The sequence below is a fragment of the Anomaloglossus baeobatrachus genome, chromosome 8, assembly GCF_048569485.1.
Source record: "Anomaloglossus baeobatrachus isolate aAnoBae1 chromosome 8, aAnoBae1.hap1, whole genome shotgun sequence".
In the NCBI taxonomy this organism is placed as follows: Eukaryota; Metazoa; Chordata; class Amphibia; order Anura; family Aromobatidae; genus Anomaloglossus; species Anomaloglossus baeobatrachus.
In genome coordinates, this window is record NC_134360.1 from 82,056,041 (window position 1) to 82,076,512 (window position 20,472).

Sequence of the window (20,472 nt, forward strand, 5' to 3'; positions counted from 1 at the left end):
ACTGCTTGCGTTTTGCAGGGAAGTGATGTCATTATGACAGGAAAAGGAAGCGGAGCAGAGTAAACACACACACACACACACACACACACACACACACACACGTCACACTCCATGGACACCGCACGGAAACACTTCCGTGTGTCCTCCGGCGGGTGCCCGTGCAGTCTGTGTCCCGCTCCAGCCCCGCGGGCTGCCCGCACTGCTGTGTGTCTTTCCGCCCTGCAGTGTCAGTGTCTGCCCGCAGTATCAGCAGCTTCTCACACTGCAGTGCTGGCAGCCGCGGGGATGCAGAGCGCTGCTGTCAGGAGGTTAGATGAGATCATTACCTGCTGTGACGATCTCCTGCTCTGCCGACGTCAGCGCTGTCACTGCCTTCTATGCCCGTCTCGCGGGCGGCCCGAGACTGTCACTAGCGGTGACATCACAGGCTCTCGTGATACTGCTTAGAACACGGCGGGCATAGAAGGCAGCGACAGCGCTGACATCAGCAGAGCAGGAGATCGTCACAGCAGGTAATGATCTCATCTATCCTCCTGACAGCAGCGCTCATCACCCCTGCAGTGACCTGGGCTGACCTATTGATGTAAGCTCAGGTCAGTGCACTGCTCTCCCAGCCAATGGAAACATTCTGTTCTTCATTGACTGGGACAGTGACTATGGTATGGATCATCGTGGGACCCCCTTATTGGATTACGCCGGACCTGGAATTGATTGTTCTTTTCAATAAATTGGTGAAAGAGGGAATGTTTTGGGGAGTGTTTTTTCAAATAAAACTTTTTTTGTCGTCTATTTTTTATTTCTTACTGACTGGGTTAGTGATGTCAGGTATCTGATAGACGCCATGACATCACCAACCCCAGGGCTTGATGTCAGGTGAAATTACACATCTGGCATCAACCCCATATATTACCCAGTTTGCCACCGCACCAGGGCAACGGGATGAGTTGGGGCAAAGCACCAGAATTGGCACATCTAATGGATGCGCCACTTCTGGGGCAGCTGTGGCCTGCTATTTTTAGGCTGGGGAGTGTCCAATAACAGTGGACCTCCCTAGTCTGAGAATACCAGACCACAGATGTCCGCTTTACCTTGGCTGGTGATCCAATTTGGGGGGGACCCCACGTTTTTTGTTTTAAATTATTTATTTAAATGTAAAATAACAGCGTGGGGTGCCCTCTGTTTTGAATTACCAGCCAAGGTGAAGCTGCCAGCTGTGGTCTGGAGGCTGCAGCCATCTGCTTTACCCTAGCTGGCTACAAAAGATAGGGGGGCCCTCACGTTTTTTTTTTTTATTTATTTATTTTTTGGCTAAATACAAGGCTAAGCACCCTTTAGTGCCACATGAAAGTCACTAAAGGGTGCCAGCTTAGAATAAGCAGGGAGGTGGGACATTATGTAGGTCTTTCTCATCTATCCATCTTTCCCTCTATCCATTATATCTGTCTATCTATCGATTGATTATCTATCAATTATCTATATTATTTATTGCAGTTACAGCATAAAAAAACCGCAGGGACCAACCTGCGGAAAAACCGCGGCAAAAACGCATGCGTTTTTCACGCGGTTTTGGTGCGTTTTTTTACCGCAGGTGCGGTAATCTTCAACTCCCAGAAGTTTCTCAAGAAATTTTCTCAAGAAAAATCACTTTTCTAGTGTGCACATAGCCTTAGACCGGTGTCACACTTGTGTGTATCTCGTGGGATTTTCGCATTACATCACCCGGCACGGACTCACTCTCTCTGGACAGGAGCGTCTCAGCTGCATAGAGATGCATGTAACCGACCCGCTTCTGTGAGGAGAGGGAGTCCGAGCCGGATGATGCAACGCAAAACCCGCACGAGATACTCGCAAGTGTGACACCGGCCTTAAGCAGAGAAAATTTAGAAAAAAGTCCAGTAATGCTATAAAATTTCTAATTTATTTATACATAATTTTAATTCTTCCATTGGTCTGGAAAGGTATTCTATGTTAACGTGTTTCGACCAACTTGTCTTACTCGTAACATAATCAGCCTATACATTGAAAAAATTTAAAAACAACAATCCACTTCCATTTCATGACAGCATACATTTCATATTAGCATAATTAATTGATTACATCAGAGTCTGAACAATAACACTGAAAAAAACCCTCAAATTAACAAGTCATTACGGAAATTTAGCCCAAAAGGAATCCTGGTATTGAAATGTATTATCCATAGTGCCTCTGCTTTTAACAGTGCTTTTCTCCAATTACTTCCACACCTGAGTTTGTTAATCCTAAGAAAGCCCATACATTTAAGACCACCACTATGTTGCAAAGAAAAGTGTTTGGCTGCACCCGAGGTATTATTTTCTTCTTTTTAATGTCAGCGATATGTTCCGCCATAATATATTTCAACTTTCTAATTGTGAATCCGATGGAAGCCAAATCACATATTTCACATTTAGTAATATATACCACACAAGTGGTGTCCCAATTCATAAAGGAGTTCATAATGAATGGCTTCTTGTTTTCATATGTGACAGTATTCGCTTTAGAAACAAATGGACACATTGTACTCTTGTTGCTTCCACACTTAAAGAAACCTGTACAAGAAAGCCAGGTCCTTGATCCAACATCATTACCATTAGTGACGGGTGGACTCGCACATATCCGGGACTGGCGGGTCCCTGTTATCTGGGTTTTGAAATCTGGTTCTGGGTTGGATTGCAATCTCCATTTAAGTCTATGGGGACCAGAATCCGGGGATTAAAAACATTGGTAGAAGACACTGCCATTACACAGTACATAGTAGGGGCACATATATATATGATTATCTCAGCTCAGGAACATTGGTTCTAAGGCTATGTTCACACTAGAAAAATGATTTTTCTTAAGAAATTTCTTGAGTGAAGGATTAGCGCACCTGAGTTAAAAAACGCACCAATAACGCAGGTGCGTTTTTGATGCGTTTGCGGTGTGTTTTTTTCATGTTGGTCCCTACGTTTTTTAATGCCTTTACAGCAATAAAGCACATTGAAAATGAAAAAAAAAAATAAAAAATAGATGAGAGAGGGATACAGAGAGGGATACAGAGAGGGATACAGAGAGGGATACAGAGAGGGATACAGAGAGGGATACAGAGAGGGATACAGAGAGGGATAGATATTCCAGCTTTATTTATGATGTTTCCTCCCACACATACTGCAGTTCTCGCTGCCGGTAATGTGTTCACATCAGCGACCGTGAGAAATGTCCTGGAGTCACCTCTGCTCAGTAGCCGCATTTAGCACTCGCTCACTGACCCGTGGAGAACTGTCAGACACAGCTGGAGCAGGGCTGGAAGCGCCGTGGGACATCGGTGTGGATGATGTCGGAGCTGTGTTTGGGAGGGGTTAATACACTGGAGAAAGAGGGGCTTTTTGTCTTTTATTCAAAATAAAGGATTTTTCGGTGTGTGTTTCTTTACTTTCACTTTCAGATTAGTGACGACGTGTCATAGACACTGCCATCACTAATCTTGGACTTAGCGGCAACTATTAGTTGCCGTTAACTTTATATTACCTGGATTGCCCCAGCATCACAGCATCTGGAAGAGCCGGTAACACGCTGGGACTGTCGCATAATGGATGTGACAGTCCCGGGGCAGCTGCGGCTGATATTCTCGGCTGCGGGAGGGGGAGGGGGCATTAACCCTGTCCCTCTCCCTCCCCAGCCTGTGAATACCGGGCAGCCGCTGTGTGTTTACCTCGGCTGGAAGGTAAAAATACAGCTGAGCACACGCTTTTTTTTTTTCTCTTCTTCTTCCTCTTCCTGTCCTAGTGACATCACTTCCCTGCAAAACGCAGGGCAGGGATGTATACTATATCCCGAAAACGCGAAATAACGCGGGAATAACGCGGGAATAACGCGGGAATAACGCGGGAATAACGCGGGAATAACGCGGGAATAACGCAGGAATAACGCAGGAATAACGCAGGAATAACGCAGGAATAACGCAGGAATAACGCAGGAATAACGCAGGAATAACGCAGGAATAACGCAGGAATAACGCAGGAATAACGCAGGAATAACGCAGGAATAACGCAGGAATAACGCACATCACTTGCTACCTGCGTTATTCCTGCGCTATTTCATGATTACATTACAGTCAATGGAGTGAAATAACGCAGTTAGCTGCAGAAAAGAAGTGACATGCTCATTCTTTTTCTTAAGAAAATCTACTGAAAGAATTTTCTTAAGAAAAAAAACAGTGTGCGCACAGCTAATTTTTTTTCCCCATAGGTTTTGCTGGGGAATGTCTGCAGAAAGGTTACAAGAATTTCTCAAGACATTTCTGCAGAAAAAACGGACCAAAAACGCAGGTAAAAAACGCAGTGTGTGAACATAGCCTAAAACACATCCAATTGTGGAAATTATTATTACTCCAAGATCTATTGGTTAAAATTGGTTAAAAACAGGGGTGGGGAACCTCAGGTCCGCGGGCCGTATGCGGCCCGCAATTACTTTTTCTGCGCCTCTGGGCTGATTTCCAGGGACCGCAGTGCTGGGGCAGCAGCCGCATCTTGCCGGCTGCAGACCCTTTAAGACCCCACACGGCGTATTCAATACTGAATGCTGCGATTACGCTGCCTACGTGAGAACGTACGGGCGAGAGATGCACTACAATCCAACAGAAGAGGAGTGACTGCCACCATCATCCCCCAGGTCCTACTGTGCCCGGTGGCAGCTCTCTCTTTCTCTGTGCCCGGCGGCGGCAGCTCTCTCTCTCTGTGTGCCCGGCGGCGGCAGCTCTCTCTCTCTCTGTGTGCCCGGCGGCGGCAGCTCGCTCTCTCTCTGTGTGCCCGGCGGCGGCAGCTCTCTCTCTCTCTGTGTGCCCGGCGGCGGCAGCTCTCTCTCTCTCTGTGTGCCCAGCGGCGGCAGCTCTCTCTCTCTCTCTGTGTGCCCGGCGGCGGCAGCTCTCTCTCTCTCTGTGTGCCCGGCGGCGGCAGCTCTCTCTCTCTCTGTGTGCCCGGCGGCGGCAGCTCTCTCTGTGTGCCCGGCGGCGGCAGCTCTCTCTCTCTGTGTGCCCGGCGGCGGCAGCTCTCTCTCTCTCTCTCTGTGTGCCCGGCGGCGGCAGCTCTCTCTCTCTCTCTGTGTGCCCGGCGGCGGCAGCTCTCTCTCTCTCTCTGTGTGCCCGGCGGCGGCAGCTCTCTCTCTCTCTCTGTGTGCCCGGCGGCGGCAGCTCTCTCTGTGTGCCCGGCGGCGGCAGCTCTCTCTCTCTCTCTCTCTCTCTCTGTGTGCCCGGCGGCGGCAGCTCTCTCTCTCTCTCTCTCTGTGTGCCCGGCGGCGGCAGCTCTCTCTCTCTCTCTCTCTGTGTGCCCGGCGGCGGCAGCTCTCTCTCTCTCTCTCTCTCTGTGTGCCCGGCGGCGGCAGCTCTCTCTCTCTCTCTGTGTGCCCGACGGCGGCAGCTCTCTCTCTCTCTCTGTGTGCCCGGCGGCGGCAGCTCTCTCTGTGTTCCCGGCGGCGGCAGCTCTCTCTGTGTGCCCGGCGGCAGCTCTCTCTGTGTGCCCGGCGGCAGCTCTCTCTGTGTGCCCGGCGGCAGCTCTCTCTGTGTGCCCGGCGGCAGCTCTCTCTGTGTGCCCGGCGGCAGCTCTCTCTGTGTGCCCGGCGGCAGCTCTCTCTGTGTGCCCGGCGGCAGCTCTCTCTGTGTGCCCGGCGGCAGCTCTCTCTGTGTGCCCGGCGGCAGCTCTCTCTGTGTGCCCGGCGGCAGCTCTCTCTCTCTCTGTGTGCCCGGCGGCAGCTCTCTCTCTCTGTGTGCCCGGCGGCAGATCTCTCTCTCTGTGTGCCCGGCGGCAGCTCTCTCTGTGTGCCCGGCGGCAGCTCTCTCTCTCTCTCTGTGCCCGGCGGCCTCCCTCAGGTCTGTCAGCGCCTCCAGCCTCCCCCAGCATCCCCCAAGTCTGTCTGTGCCTCCAGCCTCTCCCATCGCTCTCTCTGATTGCAGATCTGCCCGTGGCTGTTAACCAGTTAAATCCAGCTGTCAATCTCTGAAAGCGAGATTTAACGTGCACCAGCGGGGAGAGCGCCATTTCATCGGTGGCCCCTTTTACATTTGTTTCTCTGTACATTTAATGTTGATGTAGTCTGTGGTCATAAATTAGCTAAGGGTAGTTCTAAAAAAAAACAAAAAAAAAAAAAAACACAAACAAATAAAATAACAAAAGACAGATAAAAGTTACAGACTCCCCATCATACCGTCATACTGTCATTACTAGATGGATTTTCAGTAATTAATTTTGAAGCCAGCAATGAACGGTAAAATACAAAGGTCATGTAAGGTAAGTGGTGAAAAAGGTTTAATGAAACCCAATTGCAAAAGAAGGGAATTTTGTTACTTACCGTAAATTCCTTTTCTTCTAGCTCCAATTGGGAGACCCAGACGATTGGGTGTATAGCTACTGCCTCCGGAGGCCACACAAAGTATTACACTAAAAAGTGTAAGGCCCCTCCCCTTCTGCCTATACACCCCCCGTGGGATCACGGGCTGCTCAGTTTTAGTGCAAAAGCAAGAAGGAGGAAAGCCAATAACTGGTTAAACAAATTCAATCCGAAGGAACATCGGAGAACTGAAACCATTCAACATGAACAACATGTGTACCCGAACAAACCAAAAATCCCGAAGGAAACAGGGGCGGGTGCTGGGTCTCCCAATTGGAGCTAGAAGAAAAGGAATTTACGGTAAGTAAACAAAATTCCCTTCTTCTTTGTCGCTCCTAATTGGGAGACCCAGACGATTGGGACGTCCAAAAGCAGTCCCTGGGTGGGTAAATTAATACCTCAAGTTTGGAAAACCGCCCTTCCCTACATGGAGGCAACCGCCGCCTGCAGGACTCTTCTACTTAGGCTGGCATCCGCCTAAGCGTAGGCATGCACCTGATAACGCTTGGTGAAGGTGTGCAGACTCGCCCAGGTAGCCGCCTGGCACACCTGCTGAGCCGTAGCCTGGTGCCGTAATGCCCAGGACGCACCCACGGCTCTGGTAGAATGGGCCTTCAGCCCTGATGGAACCGGAAGCCCAGCAGAACGGTAGGCTTCAAGGATTGGTTCCTTGATCCATCGAGCCAGGGTGGATTTGGCAGCCTGCGACCCCTTGCGCTGACCAGTGACAAGGACAAAGAGTGCATCCGATCGGCGCAGGGGCGCCGTGCGGGAAATGTAGATTCTGAGTGCTCTTCACCAGATCCAACAATGCAAATCCATTTCATATCGATGAAATGGATAAGGACAAAAGGAAGGTAAGGAGATATCCTGATTGTGATGAAAAGGGGATACCACCTTAGGGAGAAACTCCGGAATCGGGCGCAACACTACCTTGTCTTGGTGAAACACCAGGAAGGGAGCTTTGGATGACCGCGCTGCTAGCTCGGACACTCTCCGAAGAGACGTGACCGCTACCAGAAAGGCCACTTTCTGTGAAAGTCGAGAAAGTGAAACATCCCTCAGAGGCTCGAAGGGCGGCTTCTGGAGAGCAATTAGTACCCTGTTCAGATCCCATGGGTCTAACGGCCTCAGTACGGAGGGACAATGTGACAAACCCCCTGCAGGAACGTGCGTACCTGAGGAAGTCGTGCTAGGCGCTTCTGAAAGAATACAGACAGCGCTGGAACTTGTCCTTTAAGGGAGCCGAGCAACAAACCTGTTTCCCAACCAGATTGCAGGAAGGAAAGAAAAGTAGGCAATGCAAATGGCCAGGGAGACACTCCCTGAGCAGAGCCCTAAGGTAAGAATATCTTCCACGTCCAGTGGTAGATCTTGGCAGACGTCGGCTTCCTAGCCCGTCACATGGTGGCAATGACGTCATGAGATAATCCTGAAGACGCTAGGATCCAGGACTCAATGGCCACCCAGTCAGGTTCAGGGCCGTAGGATTCAGATGGAAAACGGCCCTTGGGACAGTAAGTTTGGCCGGTCTGGTAGTGCCCACGGCTGGCCGACCGTGAGATGCCACAGATCCGGGTACCACGACCTCCTCTGCCAGTCTGGGGCGACGAGGATGGCGCGGCGGCAATCGGAGCTGATCTTGCGTAGCACTCTGGGCAACAGTGCCAGAGGGGGAAACACATAGGGTAGCTGGAACTGCGACCCATCCTGAACTAAGGCGCCTGCCGCCAGAGCTCGTTGATCGTAAGACCACACCATGAAACTCGTGACCTTGGTGTTGTGCCTAGACGCCATTAGGTCGACGTCCGGCCTCCCCCGAAGGCCCCAGATTTCCTGAAACACGTCCGGGTGCAGAGACCATTCCCCTGCGTCCATACCCTGGCGACTGAGGAAGTCTGCTTCCCAGTTTTCTACGCCCGGGATGTGAACTGCGGATATGGTGGATGCTCTGTCTTCCACCCACATCAGAGTCCGCCGGACTTCTTGGGAGGCTTGCCGACTGCGTATTCTGCCTTGGTGGTTGATGTATGCTACCGCTGTGGAGTTGTCCGACTGAACTCGGATCTGTTTGCATTCCAGCCACTGCTGGAAGGCTTGCAGGGCAAGATACACTGCTTAGATCTCCAGAACATTGATCTGAAGGGTGGACTCCTGCTGAGTCCACGTACCCTGAGCCCTGTGGTGGAGAAAGACTATTCTCCACCCTGACAGACTCACGTCTGTCGTGACCACCGTCCAGGATGGGGGTAGGAAGGACCTTCCTTTTGACAATGAGGTGGGAAGAAGTCACCACTGAAGAGAGTCCTTGACCGTCTGAGAAAGGGAGACGTTCCTGTCTAGGGACGTCGACTTCCCATTGCTTTGGCGGAGAATGTCCCATTGAAGTGGACGCAGATGAAACTACGCGAAAGGGACTGCCTCCATTGCTGCTACCATCTTCGCTAGGAAGTGCATGAGGCGTCTTAAGGGGTGTGACTGGCCTTGAAGGAGAGACTGCACCCCCGTCTGTAGTGAACGCTGTTTGTCCAGCGGAAGCTTCACTATCGCTGAGAGAGTATAAAACTCTATGCCAAGATATGTCAGTGATTGGGTCGGTGTCAGATTTAACTTTGAAAAGTTGATGATCCACCCGAAACTCTGGAGAGTCTCCAGCGCAACGTTCAGGCTGCGTTGGCATGCCTCTTGAGAGGGTGCCTTGACAAGTAGATCGTCCAAGTAAGGGATCACAGAGTGACCCTGAGAGTGCAGGACTGCTACCACTGCTGCCATGACCTTGGTGAAAACCCGTGGGGCTGTCGCCAGACCTAAGGGCAGGTCTACGAACTGAAGATGCTCGTCTTCTATAACGAATCGCAGCAAACGCTGGTGCTCTGGAGCAATCGGCACGTGGAGATAAGCATCCTGATGTCTCTTGATGCTAGGAAATCTCCTTGAGACCTTGAGGCAATGACGGAGCGGAGGGATTCCATCCGGAACCGCCTTGTTTACACTGCTTTTTGAGCAGTTTTAGGTCTAGAACGGAACGGAAGAGCCGTCCTTTTTTGGCACCACAACCAGATTGGAGTAAAAACCGTGACCTTGTTCCTGAAGAGGAACAGGGATTATCACTCCTTCTGCCTGCAGAAGAGCATCGGCTCGGTCGAGAGGTGGGGAAGTTCTGAAGAATCGAGCCGGAGGACGAGAACAAAACTCTATCCTGTACACGTGAGACAAAATGTCTCTCACCCACCGGTCTTTGACCTGTGGCAGCTAAATGCCGCCAAAGCGGGAGAGTCTGCCACCGACCGCGGATGCGGAGAGAGAGGGCTGAAAGTCATGAGGAAACCGCCTTGGTAGCGGTTCCTCCGGCTGCCTTCTTTGGGCGTGATTGAGCCCGCCAGGAGTCTGAGCCCCTCTGAGCCTTTTGAGTCCTTTTGGACTAGGAAAATTGGGACCAGCCCGAGCCTGGAAAGGACCGAAACGTCGACTGTCCTTCCTTGGGTTTTGTTTGATCTGGGCTGGTGTAAGGAAGAATCCTTACCCTTGGCCTGTTTAATGATTTCATCCAATCGCTCAGCCAACAGTCTGTCACCAGATAATGGCAAACTGGTTAAGCCCTTTTTGGAAGCAGGAGCTGCCTTCCATTCCCTTAACCCCAAGGGTCTGCGCAAAACCACGGAGTTGGCGTACGGCTCGTAGAGTCCAGGACAGCATGAATAGCGTAAGTCGCAATGCATGCGAGGTTAAGGACGCCACCTGCGGCACAGATGTACGTGTGACAGTGTCTATCTGCGCAAGACCAGCTGAAATAGCTTGGAGTGCCCATACGGCTGCGAATGCCGGAGCAAACGACACGCCGATAGCTTCACAGACAGATTTCAACCAGAGGTCCATCTGTCTGTCAATGGCATCTTTAAGTGAAGTCCCATCTTCCACTGCAACTATGGAGGATGGCGCGGCGGAGAAAAGCTTGTCTGGATAAGCGTAGTGTTTCTGGACTGCTCCTCTGAGTCAGAGAGGCCCAAAAAGTACTGAATTTACGGGATACCTGAAATGGAATTTCTCCTGCTGAAGCTGCCTCCTCCACTGGAGGGGCTGAGGGAGAAATATCCACCAGTGTATTGATGGGCGCTATGAGATCATTCACCATGGCGTCCCATTAGGAGCATCCAGAATGAAAGCGGTCTCAGGATCAGAAACCTGATCAGCTACCTCATCATACAGAGAATCCTCTCGCTGAGACCCTGACCAGTGTGTGAAGTCGAGGGTCTCTCCCAGCGAGCTCGCTTAGGCTGTCTGGGACTGTCGTCCGTGTCAGAGCCTTCAGTCTGGGATGTATGGGACCCCCTTGGAGCACGGATTAGTTCCAACTGAGGGAGACCGGGGAGCCTTGATTCAACAATGCCCATGGTCTGAGTCACCGCCCTGGACTGCAAAGTTGCTAGAATTTTGTTCATAGTCCAAGACATTTTATCAGCAAAAAAACTGCAAACTCTGTCCTCTGGACAGTTTCACAGGTGGCCCTCTCTGGGCCACCACTAGCAGAGACTCTACCCATTAGGGGTTAGTGGAACCTGCCGGTAAAACAGCCTCACGTGCGGTACAGACAGCATAGAAAGCCTGTGCCTTGGCCCCCTTGCTCTATGCTGACGACATGCTGTTGTCTCCTCAGAGCTATCTAGGGGTATATCGCCAAGAAGCGACCGTACAGCCACAAGTCTCAGCCGCGCCGCAGCCTCCAGCGCGGCAGTTTCCCACAGATAAACTCACTCAGCTAAGCTGCAGTGAGTATAGTCCAAGCGCGCAGCGCTGTTGTCCTCGGCGCACTAACACGCCCAGCAATGCTGGCGTGTGTCTGTGTATGGTCTTGCAAATATAAGTACAAGGATAAAGTACACAAAAAAACACTGTGGCAATAGTGGGGTCAGCACCAAGGTGCTGCTTACCGCCCGCATAAGCGGGTAAGTGGTCGCCAGAATCCCTTTGCTGGGTCTCCCAGAGCCTGTGTCCGTTCTCCAGCTTAGATTGCCTGCAGGAATGGCTGCCGGCGTCCTGTGAAGAGGGGCGGGCCGTGGGCGTGCCCCAGACAAGAGCGGGAAACTGGCGTCCCCCTGTGCCCAGTGAGAGGGCTGGAGTATGTAAATAAGACTCCAGCCCTCGGCGCTGATCATTGTACAGCGTCTCGCCCCTTCCCTGACTGGCAGGGTTGGGGGCGGGAACGAAACGTAACTAGGCCGCAAAAGCCGGGGACTAGATTTATAAGCGCTGCCGTCGTAAAAGCACGGCAGCGCGAAAGTCCCCGGCGCACCACAAGTCTCAGCCGCGCCGCAGCTCCAGCAGCGGCTGGCGCGGTAGTTCCCGACACATAAACTCACTCAGCTAAGCTGCAGTGAGTAAAGCCCAAGCGTGCAGCGCTACTGTCCCCGGCGCACTAACACACCCAGCAACGCTGGAGTGTGTCTGTGCATAGACTGTACGGGGACACAGAGTACCTTAACGTTGCAGGGCCTGTCCCTGACGATACTCCGCTCCATTCCAGCAGGATCTCCGGGTCTGTGGATGGAGCCCGGCCTCAGAGCCTGGAGGCCGGTAAGATCCCACTTCACCAGAGCCCTCAGGGGGATGGGGAAGGAAAGCAGCATGTGGGCTCCAGCCTCCGTACCCGCAATGGGTACCTCAACCTTAACAAACACCGCCGACAAGAGTGGGGTGAGAAGGGAGCATGCTGGGGGCCCTAGTATGGGCCCTCTTTTCTTCCATCCGACATAGTCAGCAGCTGCTGCTGACTAAAACAGTGGAGCTATGCGTGGATGTCTGACCTCCTTCGCACAAAGCTTGAAAACTGAGCAGCCCGTGATCCCACGGGGGGTGTATAGGCAGAAGGGGAGGGGCCTTACACTTTTTAGTGTAATACTTTGTGTGGCCTCCGGAGGCAGTAGCTATACACCCAATCGTCTGGGTCTCCCAATGGAGCGCCGAAGAAATTATTTCTAGTCAGTTACAGGCATTTAAAGGTAATCTATCAGCAGGTTTTTGCTATGCAAGATGAGGGCAGAATGATGTAGGAGGTTAAAAAAACAAAAAGAAACAATGCCTCTCATCTATGTGTGCTATTGTTTACTTAAAGTAAAGGGTTTATTACCCTGTGATTAAAATTGCAGGACTAGAAATGCCCATGCAGTGCTGTGATTGACACCTTATAGTCAATGCACAATCTCTATTGTCTCTATATAGCCTGGTGTGGGCGGTGACAGCTCCCTGGGCTCAGATAGATGCTTAAAACTCAATTCTTTAATTGTGTGAGAACGGCTGCACCCAGTAATCTAAGTGATACACCGCTGGATTCAGAATCTCGATGCCTACATTATGTTGCTGTCAGTTAAGGAAGCAAAAACCTGCTGACAAATTCCCTTTAAGTATTAAAAAGAAGAAAAAAAAAATCTTTAAACTAACAAGTAATGAAACAAATCATAGCTGTTATACTAACCAAGCTGGGATAATCGGAATATCTCATCCTCATTCTCGGTCGTGTGATCAGCATTAAGCTGTGTGACCTGCAATCCGTCCACTGTGGATTTACATAGCAGCGCTCTGTTAGTTCCTGCAAGATAAACACATGAAGATTTAGTCACTTTCAATAACCTTTATTTTTTGGCCTTTATATAAAATTAACTTGCTATGACATTTGCCTCTTAATACAGGTCAAAATGAACATTTAATAGTGAGACATCAGATATTACAATAAAAAGTCCAGATTTGTATAATGTCAGCTACGTGCTGCCTGAGTAAGGTAGTTCAGGCCAGCGCCATTGTAAGCACCACTGGCTATTACATGCATGCTTGCAATTTGCAGGTGGGCAAGAGTGGGGTGGGCGAATCCAATTTTGTAAAACTGTGCCTGGGTTAATGCATAGAACAGGAGTTATTCAATACATCTCACAGGTGCTGGGGAGTTGGCAGGGATTAAGAGCTAATGTGCATGGTTAACAATGTGCATTCCCGAAATCCTTGGTGGCTTAATTAAAAACATAAACACTTCTATGTTCAGCCACTTTTCTAATACTACAGTGGTGGCCGGTCTCCTTGACAACACAGTAACCAAATATCAGATAAAGGAAGAAATACAAGAAGAACAGAGGCATAATTAAATGGCAAGAACATTTGGTTACTTTTAGGCCAATTGCCTACGTTGATTATTTGATGAGTATTTTATCTCAGTATTTGTAAGCCAGGAATGGAACAATCAGAGGAAAAGTATAATAGAATCACGGACACCACTTCTGTATGTTTTACCCACTCCTGGTATGGCACGTGGCCTTACAAAAACTACTTAAATATACCCAGTTAAGATTGGATCATCCCTATAAAATCTTGGCAGTTGGATGCAAAATGAACAAGGGATACCGGAACAGCCATTCTCTAAAATTTCAAACTGTAGCCCAAAGAAGGGAATTTTGTTACTTACCGTAAATTCCTTTTCTTCTAGCTCTTATTGGGAGACCCAGACGATTGGGGTATAGCTACTGCCCTCCGGAGGCCACACAAAGCACTACACTAAAAAGTGCAAGGCCCCTCCCCTTCTGGCTATACCCCCCCGTGGTGTCACGGGTTCTCCAGTTTTAGTGCCAAAGCAAGAAGGAGGAAAGCCAATAACTGGTTTAAACAAATTAACTCCGAGTAACATCGGAGAACTGAAAAACCGTTCAACATGAACAACATGTGTACCCGCAAACAACAAAAAAATCCCGAAGGACAACAGGGCGGGTGCTGGGTCTCCCAATAAGAGCTAGAAGAAAAGGAATTTACGGTAAGTAACAAAATTCCCTTCTTCTTCAGCGCTCTATTGGGAGACCCAGACGATTGGGACGTCCAAAAGCTGTCCCTGGGTGGGTAAATAAATACCTCATGTTAGAGCTGCAAGACAGCCCTCCCCTACGGGGAAATCACTGCCGCCTGCAGGACTCTTCTACCTAAGCTGGCATCCGCCGAAGCATAGGTATGCACCTGAGAATGTTTGGTGAAAAAAAGTGCAGACTCAACCAGGTAGCTGCCTGGCACACCTGTTGAGCCGAAGCCTGGTGTCGTAGTGCCCAGGACGCACCCACGGCTCTGGTTGAATGGGCTTTCAGCCCTGAAAGAACCGGAAGCCCTGCAGAACGGTAGGCTTCCAGAATTGGTTCTGTGATCCATCGAGCCAGGGTGGCTTTAGAAGCCTGCAACCTCTTGCGCGTACCAGCGACAAGGACAAAAAACGTGCATCGGAACGGCGTATGGGCGCCGTGCGGGAAATGTAGATTCTGAGTGCTCTCACCAGATCTAGCAAACGTAAATCATTCTCATACCGGTGAACCGGATGAGTGCAAAAGTACGGTAAGGAGATATCCTGATTAAGATGAAACGAGGATACGACCTTAGGGAGAAACTCCGGAATGGGGCGCAGCACTACCTTGTCCTGGTGAAACACCAGGAAGGGAGCCTTGGATGACAGAGCTGCCAGCTCAGACACTCGCCGAAGCGATGTGAACGCAACGAGAAACGCCACCTTCTGTGACAGGCGAGAAAAAGGAACTTCCTTCAGAGGCTCGAAAGGCGGCTTCTGGAGAGCAACTAGAACCCTGTTCAGATCCCATGGATCTAACGGCCGCTTGTACGGGGGTACGATATGACAAACCCCCTGCGGGAACGTGCACACCTTAGAAAGACGTGCTAGACGCTTCTGAAAAAAACACGGATAGTGCTGAGACTTGCCCTTTGAGGGAGTCGAGCGACAAGCCCTTTTCTAACTCCTATTGTAGGAAGGAAAGAAAAGTAGGCAATGCAAATGGCCAGGGAGACACTCCCTGAGTAGAGCACCAGATTAAGAAAATCTTCCACGTTCTGCGGTAGATCTTAGCAGACGTGGGCTTCCTAGCCTGTCTCATGGTGGCAACGACCCCTTGGGATAATCCTGAAGACGCTAGGATCCAGGACACAAAGGCCACCCAGTCAGGTTCAGGGCCGCAGAATTCCGATGGAGAAAACGGCCCTTGGGACAGTAAGTCTGGTCGGTCTGGTAGTGACCACGGTCGGCCGACCGTGAGATGCCACAGATCCGGGTACCACGATCTCCTCGGCCAGTCTGGTGCGACGAGTATGACGCGGCTGCAATCGGATCTGATTTTTTGCGCAGTACTCTGGGCAAGAGTGCCAGAGGTGGAAACACATATGTGAGCCGGAACTGCGACCAATCTTGCACTAAGGCGTCTGCCGCCAGAGCTCTGTGATCGCGCGATCGTGCCATAAATGCCGGGACCTTGTTGGTGTGCCGAGACGCCATTAGGTCGACGTCCGGCACCCCCCAGCGGCAACAGATTTCCTGAAACACGTCCGAGTGAAGGGACCATTCCCCCGCGTCCATACCCTGGCGACTGAGGAAGTCTGCTTCCCAGAATTCTACGCCCGGGATGTGAACTGCGGATATGGTGGATGCTGTGTCCTCCACCCACATGAGGATTCGCCTGACTTCCTGGAAGGCTTGCTGACTGCGCGTCCCTTCTTGGTGGTTGATGTATGCCACCGCTGTGGAGATGTCCGACTGGATTCGGATCTGCTCTCTGTCTAGCCACTTCTGGAAGGCTAATGGGGTAAGATACCCTGCCCCGATTTCCAGAACATCGATCTGAGGGGTGGACTCCTGCTGAGTCCACGTCCCCTGAGCCATGTGGCGGAGACAAACTGCTCCCCACCCTGACAGACTCGTATCTGTCGTGACCACTGCCCAGGATGGGGGCTATGACAATGAGGTGGGAATAAGCCACTATAGCAGAGAGTCCTCGGCCGTCTGGGAAAGGGAGACTTCCCTGTCCAGGGAGGTTGACTGCCCGTCCCATTGGCGGAGAATGTCCCATTGCCGTTGGCGCAGATGAAACTGCGCAAAGAGAACTGCCTCGATGGCTGCCACCATCTTCCTTAGGAAGTGCATGAGGCGCCTTAAGGGGTGCGACTGGCCTTGAAGGAGAGACTGCACCTCTGTCAGCAGTGAACGCTGCTTGTTCAGCGGAAGCTTCACTCTTGCTGATAGAGTATGAAACTCCATGCCGAGATACGTTAGTGATTGAGTCGGAGACAGATTTGACCTTGCCAAATTGATGATCCACCCGAAAGTCTGGAGAGTCTCCCGCGTAACATTCAGGCTGCGTTGGCATGCCTCGAGGGAGGGTGCTTTGACGAGTAGATCGTCCAAGTACGGGATCACCGGGTGTCCCTGAAAGTGCAAGACTGCTACCACTGCTGCCATGACCTTGGTGAACACCCGTGGGGCTGTCGCCAGACTGAATGGCAGAGCTACGAACTGAAGATGTTCGTCTCCTATCACAAAACGTAGAAAACGTTGGTGCTCCGTAGCAATTGGCACGTGGAGATAGGCATCTTTGATGTCTGTTGAGGCAAGGAAGTCTCCTCGAGACATTGAGGTAATGACGGATCGGAGGGATCCCATCCGGAACCGCCTGGCGTTCGCATGCTCGTTGAGCAGTGTCAGGACCAGAACGGGACGGAAGGAACCGTCCTTTTTTGGAGCCACAAAGAGATTGGAGTACAAACCCTCGCCCTCGTTCCTGAGGGGGGACAGGGATCACCACTCCTTCTGCTCTTAGAGCATCCACCGCCTGCAGCAGGGAAATGGAGTCGGAGGACGAGAACAGAACACTGTCCTGTGCACGTGAGCACAATGTCCGTCACCCACCGGTCTGTGACCTGTGGCAGCTAAATGTCGCCAAAGGCGGAGGAGTCTGCCATCAACCGCGGATGCGGAGAGAGAGAGAGAGAGAGCTGAGAGTCCTGAGGAGACCGCCTTGGTAGCGGTTCCTCCGACTGCCTTCCTTGGGCGTGATTGAGCCCGGCCGGAATCTGAGCCCGTCTGAGGTTTTGTAGCCCTTTTGCACGAGGACAATTGGGACCTGCCGGAGCTTGGGAAGGACCGAAACCTCGACTGTACTTTTAGGACAGTATTAACAGGGTAAGTCGCAGTGCAGACATTGCGGGGTTACGGACGCCTCTGCGGTACAGATGTCCCTGTGCTCAAGGCCAGCTGCGCAAGAACAGCTGAAAAGGTTAGGTTGCCTATACGGCTGTGGATGCCGGAGCAACCGACACGCCGATAGCTTCCTAGACAGATTTCAACCAGAGTCCATCTGTCTGTGACTGGCATCTTTAAGTGAAGCCCCATCTCCAGTGCAACTATGGCTCTAGATGCAAGCCTGGAGATTGGAGAATCCACCTTTGGACCCTGGGTCCAGCGCTGACCACGTCAGGGGAAAAGGGATAACGTGTATCCTAAAAACGTTTGGAGAAGACGCTTATCTGGTAAGCGTGGTGTTCCTGGACTGCTTCTCTGAAGTCAGCGTGGCCAGAAAAATACTCAATATCTGTGTGAGATACTGAAAAGGGACTTCTCCTGTTCGTCTCCTATCTCCACTGGGGGAGCTGAGGGAGAAAGATCCAACCTTCCATTGATGGACGGTATAGGACATTCCGTATGGCGTTACCACCCGGTGTATCCGGATCGATAGCGATGTCAGTATCAAAGCCCTGAAGAGCTGCCTTTTGGTCAAGTAGATTGCCCATGGCCTGTCTGGACTGCAAGTCTCTATATTATGACTACTCCGTCCCTGTCCATGGACAGGGTTGACAGGTGGTTTCTTTGGCCACAACTAGTAGAGACCCCGGCAGACGAAGTGCTAGAGACCCCCGCAGACGACGTGCTACAGGGGAGCATGCACACAATGGGACGGTGTCATGAACAGCATCCCATGTAGTAAAAACAGCACTGAAAATCTGTGTTGCTTTTTTGCCGCTGCCGACTAGCTATCTAGAAGTATAGCCAAGATTGGTGACCGTACAGTGCAATGTATAGCATACAGGCATAAAGTACAAATGACCACTGCAGCACAAGCAATACAAGCAGCATAGAAGCCTGTGCCCTGGCACCCCTGCTCTTCTGCTGCTGTATACTAGTCATCTAGGGGAATATAGCCAAGAGTGACCCTACAGTGCAATGTATAGCATACAAGCACAAGTACAAATGAACACTGCCGCACATGCAATACAAGCAGCATAGAAGCCTGTGCCCTGGCACCCCAGCTCTTCTGCTGCTGTAGACTAGTCCTCTAGGGGAATATGGCCCAGAAGAGTGACCATACAGTGCAATGTATAGCATACAAGCACAAGTACAAATGCACACTGCAGCCCATGCAATACAAGCAGCATAGAAAAAAACCTGTGCCCCAGCACCCTTGGTTTTCTGCTGCTGTAGTCTAGCCATTCCAGGAGAATATAGCTAAGACTAGCGACTGTACAGTGCAATGTATAGCACATAAGCATAAACACAAATGAACACCTCAGTCGTGCAATACAAGCAGCCTAGAAAGCCTGTGCCTTAGCACACCTGCTTTCCTGCTGCTGATGTGTCGCTCCCCAAGCGGGCATATAGCGACCTATGCAGTTAAAAACAACACATGTACACACTGCAGTTATATGTGGTCAGCACTATGTGTGCCGCTTACCGCCCGCCTATAAGCGGGTGTATGATCGCCACCGTCCTGCCTGGTTGCTGAAAGTCCGAGCTCGGACTGCAGTAATGGCTGCCGGCTTCTTCCCCAGCTCATGTGAGGAGGGGCGGGCCGTGGGCGTGCCCCCAAGGCAGAGCGGGAATCCGGCGTCCGACAGTGTGCAGTGAGAGGGCTGGAGCATGTAAATAAGGCTCCAGCCCTCGGCGCTGCTGATTGCTCAGCGTCTGTCCCCTTCCCTGAGTGACAGGGAGGGGGCGGGAACGAAGCGGCACTAGGCCGCAGAAGCCGGGGACTGGATTTATAAGCGCCGCCGCCGTAAAAGCGCGGTCGGCGCCCAGTCCCCGGCGAACTACAAGTCCCAGCCGCGCCGCCGCTCCCGGAGCGTCCGGCGCGGTAGTTCCCAAAACACAAAGTCACTCAGCAAGGCTGCAGTGACTGTAACCCATTACTGTCCCCGGCGCACTAGCACACCCAGCAAGTCTGGAGTGTGCTGTGCCTGTGTGTACGGGGACACAGAGTACCTGTAATGGTGCAGGGCCATGTCCCTGAACGGTACTCCAGCTCCGTATCCAGCAGGTTCAAATGGGTCTGTGGATGGAGCCCGGCGTCAGAGGTTTGAGGCCGGCAGGATCCCACTTCACCCAGAGCCCCTCAGGGGGATGGGGAAGGAAAACAGCATGTGGGCTCCAGCCGCCGTACCAGCAATAGGTACCTCAACCTTACAACACCATCACCGGGTGAGAAGGGAGCATGCTGGGGGCCCTATATGGGCCCTCTTTTCTTCCATCCGAAATAGTCAGCAGCTACTGCTGACTAAAATCTGTGGAGCTATGCGTGGATGTCTGACCTCCTTCGCACAAAGCTTGAAAACTGGAGAACCCGTGACACCACGGGGGGGTATAGCCAGAAGGGGAGGGGCCTTGCACTTTTTAGTGTAGTGCTTTGTGTGGCCTCCGGAGGGCAGTAGCTATACCCCAATCGTCTGGGTCTCCCAATAGAGCGCTGAAGAAAAAAAGGTAAAACTAATAATAATTATAATAATTCACACATTGCGTTTTTGACACAAAAAAACAAAACTAAGCATCTTACAGTACCAGCAAAATGAAGATTTTTGCCAGCACATAATTTCCTTGCAGCTTTGAAGCAGTTTCAAATCTTCAGGATGTTGATTCTTTCACAGGCTTTTTTTTGCAGTTTCTCACCCATTTTATGTGCACTTTTATTAACAAGTAAAAAACAGATTTTTGTGTACTCACCGTAAAATCGTTTTCTCTTAGCCATCATTGGGGGACACAGGACCATGGGTGTTATGCTGCCTATCCATAGGATGACACTAAGTAGATGCAAAAGCATAGCTCCTCCTCTGCAGTATACACCCCCTGCCCGGGCCAGGCAACCTCAGTTTTAGTACACAAGCAGTAGGAGAAAAAAAACAGTAAAAACTTCTCAACAGAGGAACATGAGAAAAGAAGAGTCATAACCAAATAAGGTACTGAGAGAATCAAGGCCCAACAAGGCAACAGGGTGGGTGCTGGGTCCCCCAATGATGACTAATAGAAAACGA

General features: G+C 51.2%; 1 protein-coding gene across 1 annotated transcript in view; it reads right to left on the reverse strand.

Moving 5' to 3' along the window:
- TAB1 (TGF-beta activated kinase 1 (MAP3K7) binding protein 1) overlaps positions 1-20,472 on the reverse strand; it is a 101,461-nt gene that overhangs the window by 49,874 nt on the left and 31,115 nt on the right. Inside the window, exon 6 of the mRNA XM_075321849.1 lies at positions 12,848-12,961. Coding sequence (XP_075177964.1) covers positions 12,848-12,961 — 114 coding nt within the window. The remainder of the gene's footprint in view (positions 1-12,847; positions 12,962-20,472) is intronic.